We start from the raw sequence: 25991 nt of genomic DNA, 5'->3' as shown, positions 1-25991 counted from the left end.
TCAATAAATGCAAAAGCTCATTAGGTTTGCTGAAGTGTCTAATCCTGTGTGAGGAACAATCTCTTTGTTTTTATCTTACAAGATATATGATGTGCTGTGATGTGATCATTCTGCTTAAAAGATGCTGCTTGTGTGTTTCTTATCAGATTCTCTTCAGATCTCTGTGCTGTCAGACCTCTGAACTGTGTCTCGGATTGCAATTCTATTCTTTCTATTCTTTCTATTCTTTGTATTTTAATTCTGTGTTTAATAAACTTGTAATCACTTTTCACTTCAGAACCAGACTCCTCATTCCTTGACAGAGTAACTTTTTGCCTCAACACACATTTTTACATTTGTCAACAGACAACAAACTGTTACACCTGAACATGAACACACCAGAACATTTCCTACAACTTTTACAAAAACAGAGCTGCTAGTCATTAAGAGTTCTTAAATAATAACCAAATCAAAAAGACATATCATGAAAGTAACACAACAGTGACCAGATACAAACCCACAGGAACATAAAAAGAAGAATTATCTCTTAGTATAAAAACCCACTGGACAACTCAGTGACTGTGTCAGCATGCAGAGGATGAAGGAAAATAGCAAAATGAGGATGAGGAAGAGGAGTGATTAGTGATGAAGAGTGGTGAGTGAGATTGTACAAATGTGACCACGCCTCTACGGAGGTCAGAGGCAGACCAGGGCAGCCCAGAGACCCGGTCCTCAGCAGCAGCCCCGGAGCACTAACCCAAGCTACCCCACCCTGAAGATGACTCCAGCTCCACCCGAAGGGCAGCAGAGGAGAGCCCAAGAAAGAGCCCCCCACGGTCTTGGGGCACAGATCCCAGTGGTCCAAGATCGGCAGCCGCTGGCCCCGCCAGGGACAGGCCATCCAGGGCAGCCAGAGTGAAGGGAAGCAAACTTTCCTCTGGATATTGAGCCTCTAGTGGCATTAGGCATCCCCGCTCCCCCAGGGCAAGACAGGCCAGGAGAGGCCGCCCCCCACGACCAGGCCACGCAGCTACTGCAGCCAACGAGCCGCCACCAACCCCAGAAGGTCCCCACCCCCCACATGCCTAACAGTGAATGAGAGGACGGGGAGGAGGACAGCGGCAGAGCCCAGACCCACGGCACGCCACCCCTAAGCCTGCCCAGCCCCCCCCCAACACACACAGAAACACATGCACACAGCTATATCTTTGCACACTCCTACTCATCCTAACACACACACACCTCCTCACCCACACCCACACAGCATACAAACCTCCCACTCTCACTCCCCAGCCACCCTTCCCTCCCGGCCCCCAGGGCAACCAGCTCCCCCTGCCCACTCCCGGCGGCGCCCCAGGGAAGAGGGGTGTGAGGTGTCCCCATTGTCACTGTTTGTGGTGAGTGTGTTTTTTTGCAAGTAAAACTAAAGGGCAGTGACCATATTTTGCTTGGAGCAAGGTCATGTCAGTAGTCCCACCCTCCATGCGCTACATGACACGCCCTCCAGAAGTTGTTTGTGTGTTGTGTTTGTTGTTTGTGTGTTGTGTTTGTGTTTTGATGTCTAAGTGTAATTAAAACTGAGGCGAGCTGCCACAGGGTGCAGCTAAGGAAGCCACTTGGGTACCCCTATATGTGTATGTAAGAGAGATAGGGAGAGCAGGGAAAAAGAGGGGTCTGGGGATGTAAGTCCAAAGGCAAGAGAACCTCCCTCTGGATGGCAAGCTGCTAACAGCACTAGGCACCACCGTTCCCCAGGAGGCCCCCCAGGGCAAGACAGGTCAGAGGCAGCCACCCCCCACGACCAGGACACACAGCGACTGCAGCCAACGAGCCGCCACCGACCCCAAAAGAGACCCAACCACCAGACACCCAAGGGGGAAGGAGAGGAGCGGAAGGAGAAAAGCAGGAGAGCCCAGATCCGTGGCACATCACCCTCAGACCCACCCAGGCCCCCCCACAAGGTCATGTCAGGGTCCACATCCCACCTACTCACCTATGATCTTGCACACTCCCACTCATCCTGGCACATCCATACGCAAACACACAAACATACCCCCCCCCCCCCCACACACACACATATCATCCACAACATAGACACACACAACAAACAGACATCCCTGCATACAACACACCCCAGCCCCTCCCCCTATAATCCCCCGAATCCCACTCAGTCCTCCTTCAAACCCTTACACCCCTCCTGCCCCCGGTGCCATACGCAGGGTGGCAACCAGACACCAGGGCATACACCAACCCACACCATGGCAGCACATCCGGGCAGGCCCAGACCCCCGGCACATACGGACCCCACCACCTCGGAGGGAGGGGGGAACCACCTGGCCGCCCAGCCCTGGACTCACATCCACCGACCCAGGTGCCACCAGTGGCTTCACCCCCCGCCACAAGGCGACCCCAACCACTGGCCCCCCACAGCCCCCGACAGGGCCAGACCTAGAGCCACCAGTTTCTAGTTTATACTAGTTTCCAGTTTACACTGGTTTATAGTTTACTTTGGTTTACAGTTTACACTGGTTTCCAGTTCATACTAGTTTCCAGTTTATACTGGTTTCTAGTTTATACAAGTTTCCAGTTTATACTGGTTACCTGTGTACACTGGTTTCTAGCTTACACTGGTTCATTGTTTATACTTGTATGCAGTTTACACTGGTTTCTATTTTATACTGGTTTCTAGTTTACACTGGTTTCTAGTATATACTGGTTTCCAATTTATACTGGTTTTATAGTATATACTGGTTTCTAGTTTCCACTGGTTTCTAGTATATACTGGTTTCCAGTTTACACTGGTTTCCAGTTTATATTGGTTCTAGTTTATGTTGGTTTCCAGTTTACACTGGTTTCTAGTATATACTGGTTTCCAGTTTACACTGGTTTCTAGTTCATACTGGTTTCCAGTTTACACTGGCTTCTATTTTATACTGGTTTCTGGTTTACACTGGTTTCTAGTTTATGCTACTTTCTAGTTTAAACTGGTTTCCAGTTTACACTGGCTTCTATTTTATACTGGTTTCCAGTTTATACTGGTTTCTAGTATATACTGGTTTCCAGTTTACACTGGTTTCTAGTTTATGCTAGTTTCTATTTTATACTGGTTTCCAGTTTATACTGGTTCCAGTTTATACTGGTTTCTAGTTTATACTGGTTTCTAGTCTACACTGGTTTCCAGTTTATACTGGTTTCTAGTATATACTGGTTTCTAGTTTACACTGGTTTCTAGTATATACTGGTTTCCAGTTTACACTGGTTTCTAGTTTATGCTAGTTTCTATTTTATACTGGTTTCCAGTTTATACTGGTTTCTAGCTTACACTGGTTTCTAGTTTACACTGGTTTCCAGTTTATACTGGTTTCTAGTATATACTGGTTTCTAGTTTACACTGGTTTCTAGTATATACTGGTTTCCAGTTACACTGGTTTCTAGTTTATGCTAGTTTCTATTTTATACTGGTTTCCAGGTTATACTGGTTTCTAGCTTACACTGGTCTCTAGTTTATACTGGTTTCAGAAAAGATTTTAAATTTCTGTTGAACATTATCAAACCACAGAACGGTTTAGAACCAGAATACATCTGTTTTAATGTTTAGAGAATGTAAACCTAGCAGAACTCCTAAATCCAAGGACTCCAGACCAAAGTCCAGACCTGAGAACACCTTAGGAACCATCCGGATAAGCTGCAAGAAGTGGCTGGGAAGCGAGAAGCCTGGATTTTCTGCTTAGGGTGCTGCCCCCATGATGGATGGATGCATGGACCAGAATCTGAGACTGGATGGACCAGAACGCGAACTGGATGGACCAGAACTTGGACTGGATAGACCAGAATCTTTGACTGGATGGACCAGAAACTTGAACTAGTTGGACCAGAAACTTGAACTAGTTGGACCAGAACTCAGACTTGATGGACCAGAACTCAGACTTGAAGGACCAGAACTTGGATTGGAAGGGACCTGAACTTTGACTTGATGGACCAGAACTCAGACTGGATGGACCAGAACTCAAACTGAATGGACCAGAACTCAGACTGGATGGACCAGAATGCGAACTGGATGGACCAGAACTCGGACTGGATAGACCAGAATCTTAGACTTGAAGGACCAGAACTCAGACTGGTTGGACCAGAACTCGGACTGGATGGACCAGAACTCGGACTGGATGGACCAGAACTCGGACTGGTTGGACCAGAACTTTGACTCTGTCACGTTTCTCCTGCTGCATCTCGTCTCGTCTCAAGCTCATGAAACAACCTTGAAGCTCCTGACGTTTCTGTTTTAAGAAGTTTTCAGTCTTGGTTGAGACGAACCGGCAGCGTCACCGCTGTCACACACCTGCCGTTAGACGCTAAGCTTTGAAATGATTTCATATTTGCTGATGAAGGTCATGTGACACCTTCACGTCCTGTATGACTTTATAATGCAGTTTATGTATGTGGCTCTAATCTTTATTTAATCTTCTTTCATCTTTTCTACTTTCTTAATCCTTTTAATGACCTTTCTACCTGCCGCAGGGACTGCAGATGAAAACTAGCTAGAGAGCTATAATCTGTTGCAGAGCATTTCAGTCTGCGCTGAAGATTTTGGCTACATGGACCCCGACAAATAAACTGTTCAAATAAACAAATGAACCCTGAATCTGTCATTGATGGTGGCAGCGTTTACAGCATCTCTGTTGTTTGATCGCAGCTGAATGAATGAACACGTTGTGAACATGTTCAATGATAAGATGCACCTGTTTGTTCTCTCTGTTCATCAACATCTGATGTTAAAATTTGAGTTGACATATCAGCTTCTTCTTCTTCATCATCATTCTGAACACCTTCCCTCTGGGATTAATAAACCTGTAACCTGTCTGCAGGTGTTTCATCATTTACAATAGAAACACAACATGTTATAGGTTTGCAGAAAAACAGTCAGAGTGGGATGTCTGCACTTCCAACCCGTCTCTTCTTACGGCTACAGGTCAGGTGATGATTTGTGTGGACATTGTCTCCCTCTGCTGGTCAGAACCAGGAACTAAACATTTTTTATTTTTATTATTGTTCAATTAATGGATTATTGATGGATTTTTTTTTACTTAATTTTAATCTTTTAATTTTGCCTACACACTATACCCCAAAGTACACTAAAACACAATAAGATGAAATATTAAAAGTAGAAAAATGGAATAAATACACTTTAAGGTGCTAGTGAGATGATCTGATCTATAAAATGTATATATAAAGTGCAACATTCAGTTCTAAAACAAAAAAACACTGCTTTATCAATGTGCATTTAGCCTAAATCCTGCAGTGAAAATCATTTATTTACATATTTAAGTTATACTAAAATAGCTAAACATATTTTGAAGCATAAATACATGCTTAAAAAAACAGATGTAAACAGAAGGTTTTTTTTCATCATTTCTACTAATAAATAAAATGTCTGCTGTAATGAGTCGTCACACTGACTCCGCCCATCTTGTCCAGTTCACCCAATTAGGTTTCAAGATGAGCTGGCACTAAGATGCCGGAAGTGTTTACACCAGAGAGCTGAGCTAACAGGCTAAGAAACCAAAGGCGGCGCAGGTTTTCAGCTCCACCGCAGCGAACAGATCCATCTTTCATCAGTACCGGTTCTGTTCAGCATAAAGGTGAGTTTGAATTACTAACTCATGACACGCGCTCTGCTTTGTCTCAACCTATTTATGTTAGCCTCTGCTAAAATGCTAATAACTACCTACTAGTTAGCTCAAACGCCTGGCGCGAAACGAGGCTTGTGTTGACAGGATTTATACCGTAGACGCTCCAGACTACGGAACAGACAGACTGGTTCATATATCCAGCTAATTATGGATAATTAGCAATTTGTTGATTACATTTTACCATTTAAAGACGGGTGAATGTAGCTAACATGCTAGCAGAACTTTTGACATGCCACATTCCAGCAAATACACGGAACCCAAAGCAGATCATCATTAGTTTTTAGGAGATTCTGGTCTGGTGTTTTTCACTCAGTCTCAAAACCAGACATCTGAGCTGAAAGCAGTCTGTGTGTTGGAAGTTAGCTAATAACTGTGGCATTCCTGTGTGCGGAGTTAGCTTAGCTCTGGATCATGACACAGCTGCTCTAAGCTGCCACACCCCCCATAAACTTCACCCCGAGGCCTCCCTGGTCCACGTGCAGGCCTTTGACACACATTCCTCACAGACAGCAGCTTGTTGCTGATTGAATCAGATCACTATCAGAAGTGTGTCTTCAGAAACTCAGAACACACAGCCTCTGTTTTATCTGAAATTGCTAAATTAATTCTCTTTTGCCCTGAAATGTTTGTGGGTCAGAAACAAACTGCAGCACTGTGCAGCAGTTGGAGACGCTCATACCAGTAAATCTCCAGGAAAGTGCATTTATTTACTGAAACATGTTCCAACATAATTATGAATCCAGTGTCTTGATCAGAACCAAAGTTAGTCCCGTTCTAATGATCTTAAAGTGAGCAACACGAACCTGGATCAGGATTGTCTGCACGTATAAAACCGAGCCGTTCCAGGTCCACGAACGTTGAGCAGGTCTTCGAACCTTCAAGGTCGAGCCTCGGGATGCGCTTCGTCTCATGAAGAAAAAAATGTTTGTTGTATTTTGTATAGAATGTTAGAAAATGTAAATAATTTTTACATTTTTTGTTAAAAAAAAGAAAATTAAATCAAAATCTAAAAAAATTAAATATATTTTTGAATGATTGAGTAAAACCGAAGTTCTGCCTCCATCCAAAGACGAAGGGAGGAAACCACGTGTGAAGTTACCTGTTACACCTGCATCATCACATGTTAACATGTTACCTGGTTTGCTTCTGGTCAGGTGTTTTCCACCTGCTCGTGTTTCCTGTCCAGGAATCGGGATGAGTCTGCAGTGGACGGCCGTCGCCACCTTCCTCTACGTCGAGGTCTTCCTCGTTCTTCTCCTCTGCATCCCCTTCATCTCCCCCAAGAGGTCAGTGCACCCCCCCACCACCCTCACCCATCCAGTTACCGTCCCCCCCTTCACCCGCACAGTTACTGTCCCCCCTCACCCATCCAGTTACCGTCCCCCCCCTCACCCGCCCAGTTACCGTCCCCCCTCACCCATCCAGTTCCGTCCCCCCTCACCCATCCAGTTACCGTCCCCCCCCTCACCCGCCCAGTTACCGGGCGTTATTTTCTAAGGGAAGTTTAAAGCTTGGTCTTGAAGCTGTTTCTGCATCTTTGTATTAATAAATGTAAATCTGTACACGATCAGCTGTTTGATCAGAGAGGAAGTCGTCCACTGGACATCAGAATCAGGTGAAGTCCAACAGGTGCATGGTGCTGCTTGGTTCTGAGCAGGTCCGGTCCAGATACCAGCCCTGCTGGGTTCTGTTCAGTCAGCAGGGGGCGCCGCTGTCATGTGACTGTAGAGAGGACGTCATGGTGGGGTTCTTCTTCTGCTACAGGAAGTTGATGGTTTTATTAAATGATGGTTTACATTCTCTGAAATGTTTTATTTCCTCGTCTCTGTTGCTGTCTGAACTCTGATTATTCTGTGTTTTTCAGGTGGAACAAGATCTTCAAGTCTCGGCTCATCCAGACCATCGCTCTCTATGGAAACACCTGGTTCATGGTGGCCATCGCCATCCTCGTCTTCCTCCTTATCGGTGCGTCTTTAGTTTGTCTTTAAACGTGATCACGTGTCAGAATGATTGACGGGAGCTTTTAGGAGCCACGTGAGGTTTTTAACTTTAATGTCTTCATGTCTATTTTCGTGTCCTGAGCGATGGAGCTGGAGCTCTTTTATTGAGCTCCAGTCTGAGAAGCAGGACTCGGGTTTCTCAGCTTCTGTTTCTGGGACTTGTGGTAGCTTCAGGGTTCAGGACTAAGGACTCGTACAGCTCCACGAGTCCTGAACAAACTGAACGTTTCTATGAAGAAAAGCCAGAACAGAAGTCAGTTTTTACTACAACGTGCTGTAGTTGTAATGATGACATTGTACTTACAATGTAAACTCACGCCGTCCTGGGACGGCTTCGGGCCTTCCCAGGACAGCTTCACTCCTTCCCGGGACGGCTTCGGGCCTTCCCGGGACGGCTTCGGGCCTTCCCGGGACGGCTTCGGGCCTTCCCAGGACAGCTTCACTCCTTCCCGGGACGGCTTCGGGTCTTCCCGGGACTGCTTCGGGCCTTCCCGGGACAGCTTCACTCCTTCCCGGGATGGCTTCGGGCTTTCCCAGGACGGCTTCGGGCCTTCCCGGGATGGCTTCGGGCCTTCCCAGGACGGCTTCGGGCCTTCCCGGGACGGCTTCACTCCTTCCCGGGACAGCTTCACTCCTTCCCGGGACGGCTTCGGGCCTTCCCGGGACGGCTTCGGGCCTTCCCGGGACGGCTTCGGGCCTTCCCGGGACGGCTTCGGGCCTTCCCGGGATGGCTTCGGGCCTTCCCAGGACGGCTTCGGGCCTTCCCGGGATGGCTTCGGGCCTTCCCAGGACGGCTTCGGGCCTTCCCGGGATGGCTTCGGGCCTTCCCAGGACGGCTTCGGGCCTTCCCAGGACAGCTTCACTCAGAAACAACAGGCTAGTATGCTGTCGGTAGATAATGAGGTTTGCTGTGTTTGTTTACAGATGCGTTTCGTGAGGTGAGGAAGTACAGCGTGACGGAGAAGGTGGATCTCACCAACAACCCGACGGCCATCGAACACATCCACATGAAGCTGTTCAGAGCTCAGAGGAACGAGTACATCGCCGGCTTTGCTCTGCTGCTCTGCCTGTAAGACCCACTCAGGTGTTTCAGTAGTTTTTCATCCTGTTGTTCCACGTTCGACCATGAATGTGAGGACAGACGTGGATCTGCAGCTCGGTTTCAGAGGAGCGATGAGTTGTGTTAATGAACCCGGCGGGCTGACGCGTGGACGGTCTGGAGCTGCGTCATAGAACCGTTTTCTCTCCGCTTTCATGCTGATGTGTTGACCAGTGCTGGACCTAGTAATTACTGTAACACCGTAACTCTGACACATTACTTAAAACGTAGCTGCAGGTTGAAGCTTCGTCTGCTCCTTTCAAGAAGGCTTCCTGATTCTCTCACAGCTGTCCACAAAATCCACCTCTGGATGCAGAACGGGGACGCAACAGTCCTTCCTAGTGTCCACAGCCCCGTTACCTTGGTTACCACGGTCATCCGAACCGACGCACACACCCAACTTCACTTGAGAGAGACAGTGACAATGCTCACGAAAAACTATGTGATATATAAAAGATATATAATAAAGAGAAGGAGAGCTTTAGAGGCTCAGCAGACCCCTGCAGGCCCCTGCTCTAAACACATAAACAGGTTTTCAGCAGTTTTCTCTTTAAACAGCAACAGTTAAAATTGAAAGCAGGATGAGAATCTCACAGCTTCTAGATGGTGAGGAGAGAGAAATATTCACAATACGCACAATAACTTCCATCCATGCACCTTCACTGCTTCATTATCCACATTTCTGGATATAAATTCTCTAAACTTTCATTCTTAGCTTGACTGTTTAGCTTCACCTCTGCACCTGCAGCCTCCGCTACCGGGAGTTAAGGGTTAACATCTGGTTTCCGGGTGTAGCGTCAGGTCTGTAGATGTAACTATAAACATGTGTGGTATCCACAGAAAGTCCAGAATCTCAGCTACCAGCTCAATAAAACCATTTCTATCACCACCAAACACAGTTAAGACAACAATAATTAAAAGACCAGTTTATATAAACCAACATGTATATAAACACACACACATATGTGTGTGTGTTTGTATGTGTGTGTTTATATAAATGTTGGTTAATGGCTCTAAACGTAGAATACTGCACCTCATTTTGGTTGGCAGGATGGCGGTGAGTTAGTAAAACCTGGGGTCATCTGCTTTTATTTCCGTTTTGGTCCCAGTCTGCATCCAGACTTTGTTTTTAGGAGAGCCTCAGTAGTCGGATTGTGAGATAATTTCTAAATGTAAAAAATGTTCTAGCTGTCCAGCAGGGGGCAGCATCGGCCTCGTTCAGCCCTGACGAACACCAGCATGTGATGGAGCAGCTGCTTCCAGGAGGAAGTTCCCAGCATTTAGACCGAGCCCACTCTGACTCAGGATGTTTGAGCCCAGAAGAAGCAACGATTGGCGGAAAGGCTGAGGCGCTGGCAGCTGCTGCGATTATTTCAGGCCTGTGAAGGAACCAACGGCCATATTTGGAACTAAGATGGGAAAATCTCATTCCTCAAACGATAAATCAGCCCGTCATGCCCGACTTAATTATTGATTCAGAAGCAGCCAAACTGTTTATTTGAATTAATTTCCATGTACACAAATCACATCACAGCCATACATGTGGATTAATCCGCCACTGAAAATAGTTCCTATCACGTTTTTCTCTTTATACTAGAAGAAAAATAAATCCAGAGTTAGACCGAAACGGATTCTTTTATTAAATACTTGACTTAATTAGACTGTTGATCTGGTGTTTTATGACATCGTGGCCTCGGATCTGTTGGCTGGAACAGCTGCTCTCAGCTCAGTTTCTCTTTGTGAGCAGCAGCAGAGGAAGTCGGAGAATCTGCAGACGTGTCGAGGCGCTCGCATTGGGCAGAACGCAGGTCACAAACTGGCCAGTCTATATTTGGACATTTTTGTGTGAGCTGTTGTTGCCGGGACACGTTTACACTCTGAAAATAGCTGCAGAAGCCACTCCAATACGAGTTTGTGTCCATCGTACGCAGATGCAACCTGCCAGCTTCTGTTGTCTGTGTGTGGGTGTCAGAAAGTCCCTGAATGCATCACCGGGGAGATATTTACAACCAGCACATGTTCACCGCTTCAGCCTCATGTGATTGTGAATAAACATCCACGTGGTGACTTCACCGATGGGTAAATTTACCTCCAGAGGGCTGCTTGTCCTGCAGGGCATCTGCCGCCTGGTGTCCGTTCCTGGGTGTCCATTGCAGGGCGACCCCCTCAGGGCGTCCCCCTCGGGGCGTCCATTTCAGGGTGATATCTGCAGGGTGTCCATTGCAGCCATTCGGTCATACACCTCCACTGTAAACATCCCACAACCAAGCTGGGCCCCAGTAGAGCTCCATGGCTAGCAACGGCCCTGATGCCGAAGACAGAAGTTTGTCTCCCACACCACCATTACTCACGGTTACATCACTGCCTTTCAGCAGCACGAACGCCCAACCTGGAAAATGTCAGGGGTGACTCAGGGTGTGTTACAGCACACAGACTGGTTTATACTGGGATTAAAAGCTGCTACAGACTGGTTTATACTGGGATTAAAAGCTGCTACAGACTGGTTTATACTGGGATTAAAAGCTGCTACAGACTGGTTTATACTGGGATTAAAAGCTGCTACAGACTGGTTTATACTGGGATTAAAAGCTGCTATAGACTGGTTCATACTGGGATTAAAAGCTGTTACAGACTGGTTCATACTGGGATTAAAAGCTGTTACAGACTGGTTCATACTGGGATTAAAAGCTGTTACAGACTGGTTCATACTGGGATTAAAAGCTGTTACAGACTGGTTCATACTGGGATTAAAAGCTGTTACAGACTGGTTCATACTGGGATTCAAAGCTGCTACAGACTGGTTCATACTGGGATTAAAAGCTGTTACAGACTGGTTCATACTGGGATTAAAAGCTGTTACAGACTGGTTCATACTGGGATTAAAAGCTGTTACAGACTGGTTCATACTGGGATTCAAAGCTGCTACAGACTGGTTCATACTGGGATTAAAAGCTGCTACAGACTGGTTTATACTGGGATTAAAAGCTGCTACAGACTGGTTTATACTGGGATTAAAAGCTGCTACAGACTGGTTCATACTGGGATTAAAAGCTGCTACAGACTGGTTCATACTGGGATTAAAAGCTGCTACAGACTGGTTTATACTGGGATTAAAAGCTGCTACAGACTGGTTCATACTGGGATTAAAAGCTGCTACAGACTGGTTTATACTGGGATTAAAAGCTGCTGCAGACTGGTTTATACTGGGATTAAAAGCTGCTACAGACTGGTTCATACTGGGATTAAAAGCTGTTACAGACTGGTTCATACTGGGATTAAAAGCTGCTACAGACTGGTTCATACTGGGATTAAAAGCTGCTACAGACTGGTTCATACTGGGATTAAAAGCTGTTACAGACTGGTTTATACTGGGATTCAAAGCTGCTACAGACTGGTTCATACTGGGATTAAAAGCTGCTACAGACTGGTTCATACTGGGATTAAAAGCTGCTACAGACTGGTTTATACTGGGATTAAAAGCTGCTACAGACTGGTTTATACTGGGAATTAAAGCTGCTACAGACTGGTTTATACTGGGATTAAAAGCTGTTACAGACTGGTTCATACTGGGATTAAAAGCTGTTACAGACTGGTTTATACTGGGATTAAACGCTGCTACAGACTGGTTCATACTGGGATTAAAAGCTGCTACAGACTGGTTTATACTGGGATTAAAAGCTGCTACAGACTGGTTCATACTGGGATTAAAAGCTGCTACAGACTGGTTTATACTGGGATTAAAAGCTGCTACAGACTGGTTTATACTGGGATTAAAAGCTGCTACACACTGGTTTATACTGGGATTAAAAGCTGCTACAGACTGGTTTGTACTGGGATTAATTGCTGCTACAGACTGGTTTATACTGGGATTAAAAGCTGCTACAGACTGGTTTGTACTGGGATTAAAAGATGTTACAGACTGGTTTATACTGAGATCAAAAGCTACTACAGACTGGTTTATACTGGGATTAAAAGCTGTTACAGACTGGTTTATACTGGGATTAAAAGCTGCTGCAGACTGGTTTATACTGGGATTAATTGCTGTTACAGACTGGTTTATACTGGGATTAAAACCTGTTACAGACTGGTTTATACTGGGATTAAAAGCTGCTACAGACTGGTTTATACTGGGATTAAAAGCTGCTACAGACTGGTTTATACTGGGATTAAAAGCTGCTACAGACTGGTTTATACTGGGATTAGAAGCTGTTACAGACTGGTTTATACTGGGATTAAAAGCTGCTACAGACTGGTTTATACTGGGATTAAAAGCTGCTACAGACTGGTTTATACTGGGATTAAAAGCTGCTACAGACTGGTTTATACTGGGATTAAAAGCTGTTACAGACTGGTTTATACTGGGATTAAAAGCTGCTACAGACTGGTTTATACTGGGATTAAAAGCTGCTACAGACTGGTTTATACTGGGATTAATTGCTGCTACAGACTGGTTTATACTGGGATTAAAAGCTGCTACAGACTGGTTTATACTGGGATCAAAAGCTACGACAGACTGGTTTATACTGGGATTAAAAGCTGTTACAGACTGGTTTATACTGGGATTAAAAGCTGCTGCAGACTGGTTTATACTGGGATTAATTGCTGTTACAGACTGGTTTATACTGGGATTAAAAGCTGTTACAGACTGGTTTATACTGGGATTAAAAGCTTCTACAGACTGGTTTATACTGGGATTAAAAGCTGCTACAGACTGGTTTATACTGGGAATTAAAGCTGCTACAGACTGGTTTATACTGGGATTAAAAGCTGCTACAGACTGGTTCATACTGGGATTAAAAGCTGTTACAGACTGGTTCATACTGGGATTCAAAGCTACTACAAACTGGTTCATACTATGATTGAAAGCTGCTACAGGCTGGTTTATACTGGGATTAAAAGCTGCTACAGACTGGTTCATACTGGGATTAAAAGCCGCTACAGACTGGTTTATACTGGGATTAAAAGCTGTTACAGATTGGTTTATACTGGGATTAAAAGCTACTACAGACTGGTTTATACTGGGATTAAAAGCTGCTACAGACTGGTTTATACTGGGATTAAAAGCTGCTACAGACTGGTTTATACTGGGATTAAAAGCTGCTACAGACTGGTTCATACTGGGATTAAAAGCTGTTACAGACTGGTTCATACTGGGATTAAAAGCTGCTACAGACTGGTTCATACTGGGATTAAAAGCTGCTACAGACTGGTTCATACTGGGATTAAAAGCTGTTACAGACTGGTTTATACTGGGATTCAAAGCTGCTACAGACTGATTCATACTGGGATTAAAAGCTGCTACAGACTGGTTCATACTGGGATTAAAAGCTGCTACAGACTGGTTTATACTGGGATTAAAAGCTGCTACAGACTGGTTTATACTGGGATTAAAAGCTGCTACAGACTGGTTCATACTGGGAATTAAAGCTGCTACAGACTGGTTTATACTGGGATTAAAAGCTGCTACAGACTGGTTCATACTGGGATTAAAAGCTGCTACAGACTGGTTTATACTGGGATTAAAAGCTGCTACAGACTGGTTTATACTGGGATTAAAAGCTGCTACAGACTGGTTCATACTGGGAATTAAAGCTGCTACAGACTGGTTTATACTGGGATTAAAAGCTGCTACAGACTGGTTCATACTGGGAATTAAAGCTGCTACAGACTGGTTCATACTGGGAATTAAAGCTGCTACAGACTGGTTTATACTGGGATTAAAAGCTGCTACAGACTGGTTCATACTGGGATTAAAAGCTGCTACAGACTGGTTCATACTGGGATTAAAAGCTGCTACAGACTGGTTCATACTGGGATTAAAAGCTGTTACAGACTGGTTCATACTGGGATTCAAAGCTGCTACAGACTGATTCATACTGGGATTAAAAGCTGCTACAGACTGGTTCATACTGGGATTAAAAGCTGCTACAGACTGGTTTATACTGGGATTAAAAGCTGCTACAGACTGGTTTATACTGGGATTAAAAGCTGCTACAGACTGGTTCATACTGGGAATTAAAGCTGCTACAGACTGGTTTATACTGGGATTAAAAGCTGCTACAGACTGGTTCATACTGGGATTAAAAGCTGCTACAGACTGGTTTATACTGGGATTAAAAGCTGCTACAGACTGGTTTATACTGGGATTAAAAGCTGCTACAGACTGGTTTATACTGGGATTAAAAGCTGCTACAGACTGGTTCATACTGGGAATTAAAGCTGCTACAGACTGGTTTATACTGGGATTAAAAGCTGCTACAGACTGGTTCATACTGGGAATTAAAGCTGCTACAGACTGGTTTATACTGGGATTAAAAGCTGCTACAGACTGGTTCATACTGGGATTAAAAGCTGCTACAGACTGGTTTATACTGGGATTAAAAGCTGCTACAGACTGGTTTATACTGGGATTAAAAGCTGCTACAGACTGGTTCATACTGGGATTAAAAGCTGTTACAGACTGGTTCATACTGGGATTAAAAGCTGCTACAAACTGGTTCATACTGGGATTAAAGGCTTCAGCTTCTATATAAAACCCGAAGGACCCAAACTACGGTTTTAGTGGTAAAACAGACTTTCAGGTTGTAAAATCACCATGACAACGAATTAACGAGTTCTTGGATTGATGAGAATGGAAGTAGAAACACTTCCTGTCTGATTGTGCTCCTAATGACGTGCATGCATGTGTGTGGTTGTGTTACAGGCTCCTGCGTCGCCTAGCAACGCTGCTCTCTCAGCAGGCCTCGCTCATGGCCTCTAACGAGGCCTTCAAGAAGCAGGCGGAGGGCGCCAGCACCGCCGCCAAGAAATACATGGAGGACAACGAGCTGCTGCAGGAGGTGAGACGTGACACGAGCACCCACAACGTTCCCATCATGCGGAGAACTGATCCAGAACCAGAGAGTGGTTCTGTTTCTAGTGGTTCTGGAAACGTTTTAGTAGAAATGTTCAGACTCCAGAAACTGGATGTTGGTTTAAATCATCAGATGCCTTTTATAACATCAGAGATGCAGAACGACACGATGAAGCAGCCAGAACAATAAAAACACACATAACAGATAAAAGATAAAAGACTGGTGCGGTCGAATGAATAAATAAATGTAAAACAAGAAAATAAATAGAAGCTGCACAAACTTTCAGATGGAAGGCGGTGGGAAAGAAACTCTTCCTGAAGCTGGCAGGCTGGCAGGATCCAGGGGTGGGGGGGAACGGTCCACGGGCCGGACCTGGGCTTGGGGGGGAAATGGTCCACGGTGAGAGCAAACTGGTCCACGGTGAGGGCCTGGGGGTGGGGGGAAACTGGTCCATGGGCCGGACCCGGGCTTGGGGGGGGGGGACTGGTCCACGGTGAAAGCGAACTGGTCCATGGGCCGGGGCCCGGGCGTGGGGGGGAAGTGGTCCACGGGCCGGACCCGGGGATGGGGGGGAACTGGTCCACGGTGAGGACCCGGGGATGGGGTGGTGTCTCTCCACCAGTTCATTCAGGATCAGGCTGTTTCTGCTGCACCTCCTCTCTGGAGTCTTCCTCCTCGTCTCCAAGGAGACGCACCGCTGTCGTCCACATGCTCGATGTTTGTGACGGATTTCGTATCCCCCGACAGCGGTGGGGGTGCAGACATTCGTACATACGTTATGAAGCCTACGTTGTAGCTTCTTCTTTTCTTTCTTCTCTCATTCCCTGTGGTATCTTTTTCTTCTTAGTTCTCTTCCTGCTTCTCGTCATCCTCTTTAGTCTTTATCTTTTTTTCTACTTCATGGTCTTTTTCTTCGTCTTCTGTTCTTCATCATCCTCTTCTTTTTTTTTTTTTTGGTCTCTCTCTATCTGTGTCTCATCATGTCTTTGTCTTCCTCCTCTCTTTTTTGTCCCTTTCTTCTTCTTTGCCCTCTTTTTTTCCCTTCATCCTGTTCCTCTTCGTCCTCTTCCTCCTACTCTTTCTTGCCTTCTTCTGTTTCATTTATTTTCTGTCCGTTTTTCCTCTTGGAGATTTATGCTGAACTCATTTCTGGGTTTAAATCTTTGGGTTCTTCTGGAGAAGTTTTACAAAATAAAAGCAAAATTATCAAACATGAAGGTGATTGGTTGAGCCATGGCCAATGGGCCGAGCAGCAAAATTCCTGCTTTGCATCATGAATGAATCTATGATGACATCATTAACCACTGATTTCCGGCCATCACTGTTCCAGGTCTTCCTGTGGATGATTGATCTGGTTCAGGTGGAGCTTCTGATATGTGACCAGTTACTCCAGTTCAGACTTGCTCTCGTCTTTTAATCATCTCTGGTATTAAATCAAGCTGGAAGACTTAGGCAGGGATGGCGTGCTGACACCTGAAAATGCTGCGTCCTCCTCATCATTAATCATTTATTTAGCTGGAGGCTTCACGCCAATATTTCCCAGGAACTCCATCCTATCAACGAAACCTGTCGGTGCTGGAAAGAAACGCCTGAATTAAAAACTCTGCAGGAAAACAGGCAGTAACACTGCTGAGAGTTGCCATGGCGATAGGACCGGCGATAAATAAAACTTGATGCTGTCTTGATGTTTTCGCATACGGAGAAAAACAGCGACGTCTGCTGTGATGACGCTAGCAACGTGTTTTAGCTAACGCTGGATTTCGTTAACTCTTAAAAAATCATTCTGAAACAAACGATCATGTACGACGGAGATAAAACAGGAAATGAAAGCAAAAGGCTCTCTGAGGAAATATTTCTAATAGAGACAAATCAGACATCCTCAGGCTGATCCTTCCAGAATCTAATTCTGGTCTGGCTGAGTCAGCTTTCCAGTCCGGTCCTGCGTTTCTTGACATCATTTTATTGAGAATATAGATCCCGTTTTAAGGGTTAGTTACTGGAAGGTAGCAGGGCTGGTTGCAGATAAGGCAAATTTATTTGTAAAGCACATTTCATGTACAAGACCATTCAAAGTGCTTCACATAAAGCATCACAGCAGGCTGCAGAAAGCAAAACAAGCTCATTAAAAAAACAAAGATTAAAAGAGATAAAATTAAATAACAATAGAAGGAAGATGCTAAAATAAAATAGATAAAATGCAAGAAATAAAGTTCCATGTGGGGAAAGACAATATTCTAGCTTAAGAGAACCAGATCCAGATCTGGACTCTACATGATGTTTTAGGTAGAACCTGTAAAAACACTGTTACAATAATCAAGCCGACTAAAGATGGAAGCTGGACTAGTTTTTCCAGGTCCTGCTGACACATCACATCTTTTACCCTTGATATGTTCTTAAGCTGATAGTAGGCTGACTTTGTGGTTCCCTTCATGTGGTTCTCAAAGTGTGTTTCTCTTTGGCTCCAAAAGCCATCACCTCAGTTTAGTTTTTGTTTAACTGAAGAAAGTTCAGACACATCCAGTCATTAATCTCCTCAATGCTTTTACCAATGTAATGCTGTTGTTCTTTATAATCTGTACCAGTGGGAGCATGTAGATGTTAAACAGAAGAGGCCCCAGGATGGAACCTTGGGGAACTCCACATGTAATTCTTGTCTGCTCAGATGTAAAGTTATTAGAGACATTAAATAGTCCCTTAGCCCATCTGAAAGGTGAACGTTATCCAGTTACATCACATCAACATCACAAAGACGGCGTGTGGATGAGACCAGCTGTGGACAGATGTTCCAAGCAGCAACCTCCGCCTGTGAAATGTGAAGCATATGCGGAAGTGCAAAAACTTGCAGTTCCCCCCTCGTCCACTAGGGGCTCCAAAGCAGAGCAAATCTCCATAGACTCCCATGTTAAAAAAAACAACTTCACAGCAGAAATAAACATGTTTAAAGCCTGGTACAAAAATCCATTTTAGGATTAAAAGGTCAAGTTTACCTTCATGACAACTGTGAGGGGGGAGAATTTTTTTTCTAACACATCAGTTTGGATGTTATTTAATCTTGAAATTCGGCATAATTAGGGGCGTGTCTTTTTGATTGACAGGTATCCAATATCCACGGAAAGAAGGGAGAGTGTAACACAACCGCAGTTTTTAGCCGGCTAACAGCACGCCTTAGCTTTAGCCTGCCTACCTTTGTTAGCTGGTTAGCTACCGTTGCTCCGGGGTTAGCTCCGTTAGCTCTTAGCTACAGGCAGCTCAGAGTCTGATGGTTGTCAATCATCCACCCCCACCTTCACAGCCCCCTCTCAGCTCCGCCTCATCCCGTTTTTGGATTTTCCGGGACTACCGACACGTGTGACGCTGCCAAGATGGTGATGGTGGGAACACCCAGTGAGCTTCACTTGCTTTTCAGAAACCTACGTGTGACGTCACGGAGGCTCCGCCCATCTTTTATATACAGTCTATGGCCACATCTGGTCCACCGAGGAGCCTTGTACACTGGCCGTGCACGTGGGGCTGCACAAGCATGCTCTGGATGGACAGGAAGTCTGTGTGACATAACCACTGCCACGGTGCGATCAGGTGTGTGACGGGGTTGTGAACAGGGTTCGGACCGGGACATGTCTGCATGTTGGATTACGTCACATGGAGCCTGATATCCAGGGACGGTGGTCCGGTTCCAGCAACAGTTCCATCAGCTGCTTTCTCACCCACATGCCCAGGGAATCTGCAGGGTTTTTATCTCCACCGCAAAGTTCCAGAAAAAATGATCATCTAACCCTCCTGCTCGTTGGTACGGACATTTTTATTCTTCCAGACGGTCGTGTCCAAAGTCGCATCCCAATGAGTCCATTCAGAAGATCCTGGACCTCGTCTCAGACCTCCAGAGTTCAGTCTGCAGAAGCAGAACAAGCATGTTTATAATTCAATAAGTTCATGGTGTCTATGAAGTTCTACAGCTGACTGAGTTCTTATGTTATCAGACACTTTTATGTTAAGCTGAGATGTTTGGACGGGAAGTTTCCGCCCTCATCAGAGGCGTGATTGGATGGTGTGACGAGTACACATCAGCTGATGTTCACTGAGGCGGTGGCGACTCGTCAGTCCGACTCATCAGTGACAGGCCGACACCGCCCAAGCTGACTTACACATCAGCTGATGTTCACTGAGGCGGGGCCCTGCTGCTATAAACATGTTATAGCTGCATGCCGGCCTGAACCCGGAAGTCCAGAACGCTGCAGCTGTGATCCACCAATCAGAGCTCTTCAGCTCGCCAGGAATTCCAGGGAATATAAAGTCTGACCCCTCTACAAGGTGCCTTTTCCTGGGTAATGTTGGGGAAATGTGATCCAGGGTAGATAAGAGAAGTTCCTGGAAACGAGACTATGGAGCATGACTGGATCCAGTCTGATGGTTTCACTGGGAACGACAGGTGTTTTCCATCCAGGACCAGATCTTCACCACGTTTTCACTGAGCCTGTTTACATGAAAATCAGATCTCTGGGAGTAATCGCCGAGCATGTTCGTGAACGAACACAGGAAATGTGTGAGAAAAGATCTGAGCTGAAACATATCTGCAGTGTGTCAGCCAATCAGAGAGCAGGGTTGTGTGAAGTAGTGACACAGCTGTGAGGGCATGATGGTGTTTGGTATGTGCACCTGTTGGTCTCTGAGCGGGCGGAGTCAGACATGTGTTAGACAGATAGTGAGATAAAAAGCCAGGAAGTTGACGGCCTATTTCTTCTTCTACTGCAGCCGAAACCTCTTAGATCATCATCATCATGTCCAAAACCGACCAATCGGTGCTTCCAGAACAGCAGGTTTAGTTACAGTCTTTTATGTAGATTCATTCAACTTTTTTTAAACAATCTACAACAAAGTCATCTCAAGTTATTATAAATATTTAAATGGTATAATTCTATATTAATTATAATCTGGCCAGTCGGTGGATCGATTCCCGGCCATCATTGACTTCATGTCTCCTGATGTGTGTGTGTGTGGGCTGTGTGATGGACTGGATCAGTATCGTTTCCCATGTTGGTTTGGTGTCTTCAGACTTTACAGCTGGATTGATCCGGTTTTTATGTTTCCACAGAAACTGCGCAATGCTGGAGTCGAAGTTCCGGAGGAGGGAAAGAAAGGAGGAGGAGTCCAGGAGGAGAACAAGACCCTGAAAGAGGAGGTGAAGACCCTGAAGCAAGAGCTGGAGACCACCAAGAAAGGTGAGGAGAACAAATAAAGGAGGAAGAGGAGGATGAGGATGGATCATAGTTGGTCCAGAAAGTTTCTCCTTCCTGATTCTGGTTGACCATTTCCTTCCTGCTTCCGGTCCTGATGGAGTTTTTCTTTCCTGGTTCTGGTCCTGATGGAGGTTTTCTTTCCTGGTTCTGGTCTTGACAGAAGTACAACTGATCCAATCTTTATTCAAAACGGTTCTTTAGAACACGAGTGGTTGTTAAGAATGCCAGCGGCTCTTCGGGACGCCAGCAGCTCTTCAGGACACCAGACGTTCCTTCGGACGGCAGCGACTCTTCGGGACACAAGACTTTCCATCGGACTCCAGCGACTCTTCGGGACACCAGACTTTCCATCGGACGCAAGCGAATCTTCGGGACACCAGCGACTCTTCGGGACGCCAGCGGCTCTTCGGGACGCCAGACATTCCATCGGTCGCCAGCGACTCTTCGGGACACCAGACATTCCATTGGACGCCAGCGACTCTTCGGGACGCCAGTCGTTCTATCGGACGCCAGCGACTCTTCGGGACGCCAGTCGTTCCATTGGACGCCAGCGACTCTTCGGGACGCCAGTCGTTCCATCGGACGCCAGCGACTCTTTGGGACACCAGACATTCCATTGGACGCCAACGACTCTTCAGGACGCCAGCGGCTCTTTGGGACGCCAGCGGCTCTTCGGGACGCCAGCGACTCTTCGGGACGCCAGACATTCCATCGGTCGCCAGCGACTCTTCGGGACGCCAGCCGTTCCATCGGACACCAGCGACTCTTCGGGATGCCAGCGACTCTTTGGGACACCACACATTCCATCGGACGCCAGTGACCCTTCGGAACGCCAGACATTCCATCGGACGCCAGCGACTCTTCGGGATGCCAGACGTTCCATCGGACGCCAGCGACTCTTCGGGACGCCAGTCATTCCATTGGACGCCAGCGACTCTTCAGGATGCCAGCGACTCTTCGGGACACCAGATGTTCCATCGGACGCCAGCGATGCCAGCGACTCTTCGGGACGCAAGACATTCCATCGGACGCCAGCGACTCTTTGGGACACCAGTCATTCCATTGGACGCCAGCGACTCTTCAGGATGCCAGCGACTCTTCGGGACACCAGATGTTCCATCGGACGCCAGCGACTCTTCGGGACGCAAGACATTCCATCGGACGCCAGCGACTCTTTGGGACACCAGACATTCCATTGGACGCCAGCGACTCTTCGGGATGCCAGACGTTCCATCGGACGCCAGCGACTCTTCGGGACGCCAGTCATTCCATTGAACGCCAGCGACTCTTCAGGATGCCAGCGACTCTTCGGGACACCAGCGACTCTTCGGGACACCAGACATTCCATCGGACGCCAGCGACTCTTCGGGACGCCAGACATTCCATCGGACGCCAGCGACTCTTCGGGATGCCAGACGTTCCATCGGACGCCAGCGACTCTTCGGGACGCCAGTCATTCCATTGGACGCCAGCGACTCTTCAGGATGCCAGCGACTCTTCGGGACACCAGATGTTCCATCGGACGCCAGCGATGCCAGCGACTCTTCGGGACACCAGACGTTCCATTGGACGCCAGCGACTCTTCGGGACACCAGACGTTCCATTGGACGCCAGCGACTCTTCGGGACGCCAGTCATTCCATCGGACGCTAGCGACTCTTCGGGACACTAGTCGTTCCATCGGACGCCAGCGACTCTTCGGGACGCCAGCAGCCTTTTCGGGATGTGGATCTTCTTGCTGACTCCTCATCTCCAGACTCCTGCAGTGCTTTCTCTCACAGCTGAGCCACATCTGGCTGCAGTGAAGCAGTTGACTGTTTTTCCTTCTATTTTATGAAGATTCTGACAGTTTTCCAGCTTTACATGTTGAATCTTTATCATCAGGGGTTCTGGTCATGGTGTGAACAGAATCCACTAAAAACCATTTTATCCTCTAAGTCCAGAGGTCTTTGTCCTCCTTCAGACGGCTGCTCTGGTGGTTCTCACGGTTCCCCTGTCAGCCAGATGGAGGATGGACTTTGTTCTGCTTTGGTTTGTGTGCATGTGGTCATGTGACGCCATGGCTACATTTGATTGGAGCACGTGCACAATGACTCGGCAAAAAGGTGTTTGAGAAAAACGCTCCAATCGGACCAACACTAATTTTTGACTTCAGGTAAGAGGCCTGAAGTGGCCCTGGGGCGGTGGGTTTGAGACCAAGGGTTCACATAAAAACAGTTGTAATAAAGTTAGTCCAGTTGTAATAAACTGGACTAACTTGGGTTATATGGTGCATTTTTACTGGACCGTATCTGTAAACTGGAGAAGCTGAATTAAATGATGGATAAAGGTGAAGGATGAGAATTCAGATGGAATCCGCACTGAGCTGATGATGATGACGATGATGATTGTGACAATGATGATGATGGTGACAATGATGATGATGGTGACGATGATGATGACGACGATGATGGTGACGATGATGATGATGACGATGATGATGTTTTGCAGCTCTGCAGAAGTCTGACAGCGACGTTTCTGCGATGAAGAAACAGGCGGAGAACCTGACGGTGGAGTACGACAGACTGCTGGAGGAGCACAGCAAGCTGTTGGTAACGCTCACACATACGTGCACACACCTGTCCGCGATGTGGATGCAGGTCAGTTTCGTGGTTCAGATCCAGTTCAGGTTCAAATAAAGAATAAAAACTTTATTTACACACTACTAAAACGCAGAATGACAGAACATTCTGGTTGGTGGGTGGATGAACGTTCTGGTTGGTGGGTAGGTGGATGAACGTTCTGGTTGGTGGGTAGGTGGATGAACGTTCTGGTTGGTGGGTAGGTGGATCAACGTTCTGGTTGGTGGGTAGGTGGATCAACGTTCTGGTTGGTGGGTGGGTGGATCAACGTTCTGGTTGGTGGGTGGGTGAACATTCTGGTTGGTGGGTGGGTGGATCAACGTTCTGGTTGGTGGGTGGGTGGATCAACGTTCTGGTTGGTGGGTGGGTGGATCAACGTTCTGGTTGGTGGGTGGGTGGATCAACGTTTTGGTGGGTGGGTGGATCAACGTTTTGGTGGGTGGGTGGATCAACGTTTTGGTGGGTGGGTGGATCAACGTTCTGGTTGGTGGGTGGGTGGATCAACGTTCTGGTTGGTGGGTGGATTAACATTCTGGTTGGTGGGTGGGTGGATCAACGTTCTGGTTAGTGGGTGGGTGGATGAATGTTTTGGTGGGTGGGTGGATGAACGTTTTGGTGGGTGGGTGGATCAACGTTTTGGTGGGTGGGTGGATCAACGTTTTGGTTGGTGGGTGGGTGGATGAACGTTCTGGTTGGTGGGTGGGTGGATGAATGTTTTGGTGGGTGGGTGGATGAACGTTCTGGTTGGTGGGTGGATGAACGTTCTGGTTGGTGGGTGGGTGGATGAATGTTTTGGTGGGTGGGTGGATGAATGTTTTGGTGGGTGGGTGGATGAATGTTTTGGTGGGTGGGTGGATGAATGTTTTGGTGGGTGGGTGGATGAACGTTCTGGTTGGTGGGTGGGTGGATGAACGTTCTGGTTGGTGGGTGGGTGGATGAACGTTCTGGTTGGTGGGTGGGTGGATGAACGTTTTGGTGGGTGGGTGGGTGGATGAACGTTCTGGTTGGTGGGTGGGTGGATGAATGTTTTGGTGGGTGGGTGGATGAATGTTTTGGTGGGTGGGTGGATGAATGTTTTGGTGGGTGGGTGGATGAATGTTTTGGTGGGTGGGTGGATGAACGTTCTGGTTGGTGGGTGGGTGGATGAATGTTTTGGTGGGTGGGTGGATGAACGTTTTGGTGGGTGGGTGGATGAACGTTCTGGTTGGTGGGTGGGTGGATGAACGTTTTGGTGGGTGGGTGGATGAACGTTTTGGTGGGTGGGTGGGTGGATGAACGTTCTGGTTGGTGGGTGGGTGGATGAATGTTTTGGTGGGTGGGTGGATGAATGTTTTGGTGGGTGGGTGGATGAACGTTCTGGTTGGTGGGTGGGTGGATGAATGTTTTGGTGGGTGGGTGGATGAACGTTTTGGTTGGTGGGTGGGTGGATGAACGTTCTGGTTGGTGGGTGGGTGGATGAACGTTCTGGTTGGTGGGTGGGTGGATGAACGTTCCTGTGGAACCCGCTGGTGGCCCTTTTCCTCTCAGGGTTTCTGGAACTTGGAGAAGACCTGTTTTTAATCCCTCCTTCTTGTCTGCAGGCGAGCAGCGACAAGAAATCAGACTGAGGATGAAGATGTTTCCTGCTCGTTTCTTCATCATCATCATCGTCCTCAACAGCATCTTCTGCGTCGTCCCCATTGCCTCGCTCTTTGATGTCATGAGTCAGCTGACATCTCTGGGCTGTGATTGGATGACGGATCTTTGTGTTTTTCTCTGATTTATTTCTGGTTTTGTTTCTGTAAAGTTTGAGCTGATCATTCCTACTTTTCTGTTCTTGGAAGAACAAAACGGTTTTTTCTGCAGGAAGAGATGAGCTACATTCCAGTCCACATCTGTGGTTTCCATGGAGACTGTTGTGAAATGAATGTTTTAAGCTGTCTATTTCTGGATGTATATCTCAGTTAAAACGTGGCCTGAACTTGTTTGACATGTTGAAGACGTCAGAAATGAGCTCCGGAGGAACCGGGACTCGTTTCTGATGAGCTGTAATAAAAACGCTTGATCAGCATCACGTTGTTTTCCTTTTGTCTCGAGACGTTTCAGTCGGTGTGCTTTTTAAAGATCGTTCACACAGAAAGATGTTGATCTTTAAAGGATAAATAAAAAGTGTGTGTGTATATATATGTATATATGTGTGTGTGTATGTGTGTATATATATAGATATATATAGATATATAGATATATAGATATATATATATATATAGAGAGAGAGAGAGAGAGATTTAAAAGCAAACAAAAGAATCTTAAAATGAACTCTAAATGCAGGCAGCCAGTGAAGCGGTGATAAAATAGACGTAATGTGGTAACACTCCAACCGGAAGACGAGCAGCGGCATTTTGGACGAGTTGAAGACGCGTGGGAGATGACTGGCTGATGAAGAGCGTTACAGTAATCCAACCCGGAAGTGAGCAGAGCAGTTAAAACTGATTTTGCCCAAAAGCTGGACTTTACCACCGATTTAATCTGGCGGGCCAGT

The 25991-nt window shown here is 46.6% G+C and overlaps 1 protein-coding gene across 1 annotated transcript; it reads left to right on the top strand.

Annotated features, from left to right (window-relative positions):
* Positions 1-5479: 5479 nt before the first annotated feature.
* Positions 5480-25523, top strand: bcap31 (B cell receptor associated protein 31). Its single transcript, XM_042004626.1, has 8 exons — positions 5480-5615; positions 6821-6952; positions 7531-7631; positions 8591-8735; positions 15469-15604; positions 20709-20835; positions 23343-23443; positions 25054-25523. The coding sequence occupies exons 2-8, from the start codon at positions 6861-6863 to the stop codon at positions 25078-25080; spliced, it is 729 nt and encodes a 242-aa protein (XP_041860560.1). The 5' UTR covers positions 5480-5615; positions 6821-6860; the 3' UTR covers positions 25081-25523.
* Positions 25524-25991: the final 468 nt, after the last annotated feature.

This window comes from Melanotaenia boesemani, chromosome 13 (genome assembly GCF_017639745.1).
Source record: "Melanotaenia boesemani isolate fMelBoe1 chromosome 13, fMelBoe1.pri, whole genome shotgun sequence".
Classification (NCBI taxonomy): Eukaryota; Metazoa; Chordata; class Actinopteri; order Atheriniformes; family Melanotaeniidae; genus Melanotaenia; species Melanotaenia boesemani.
This window is presented reverse-complemented; position numbering and strand designations above follow the sequence as displayed.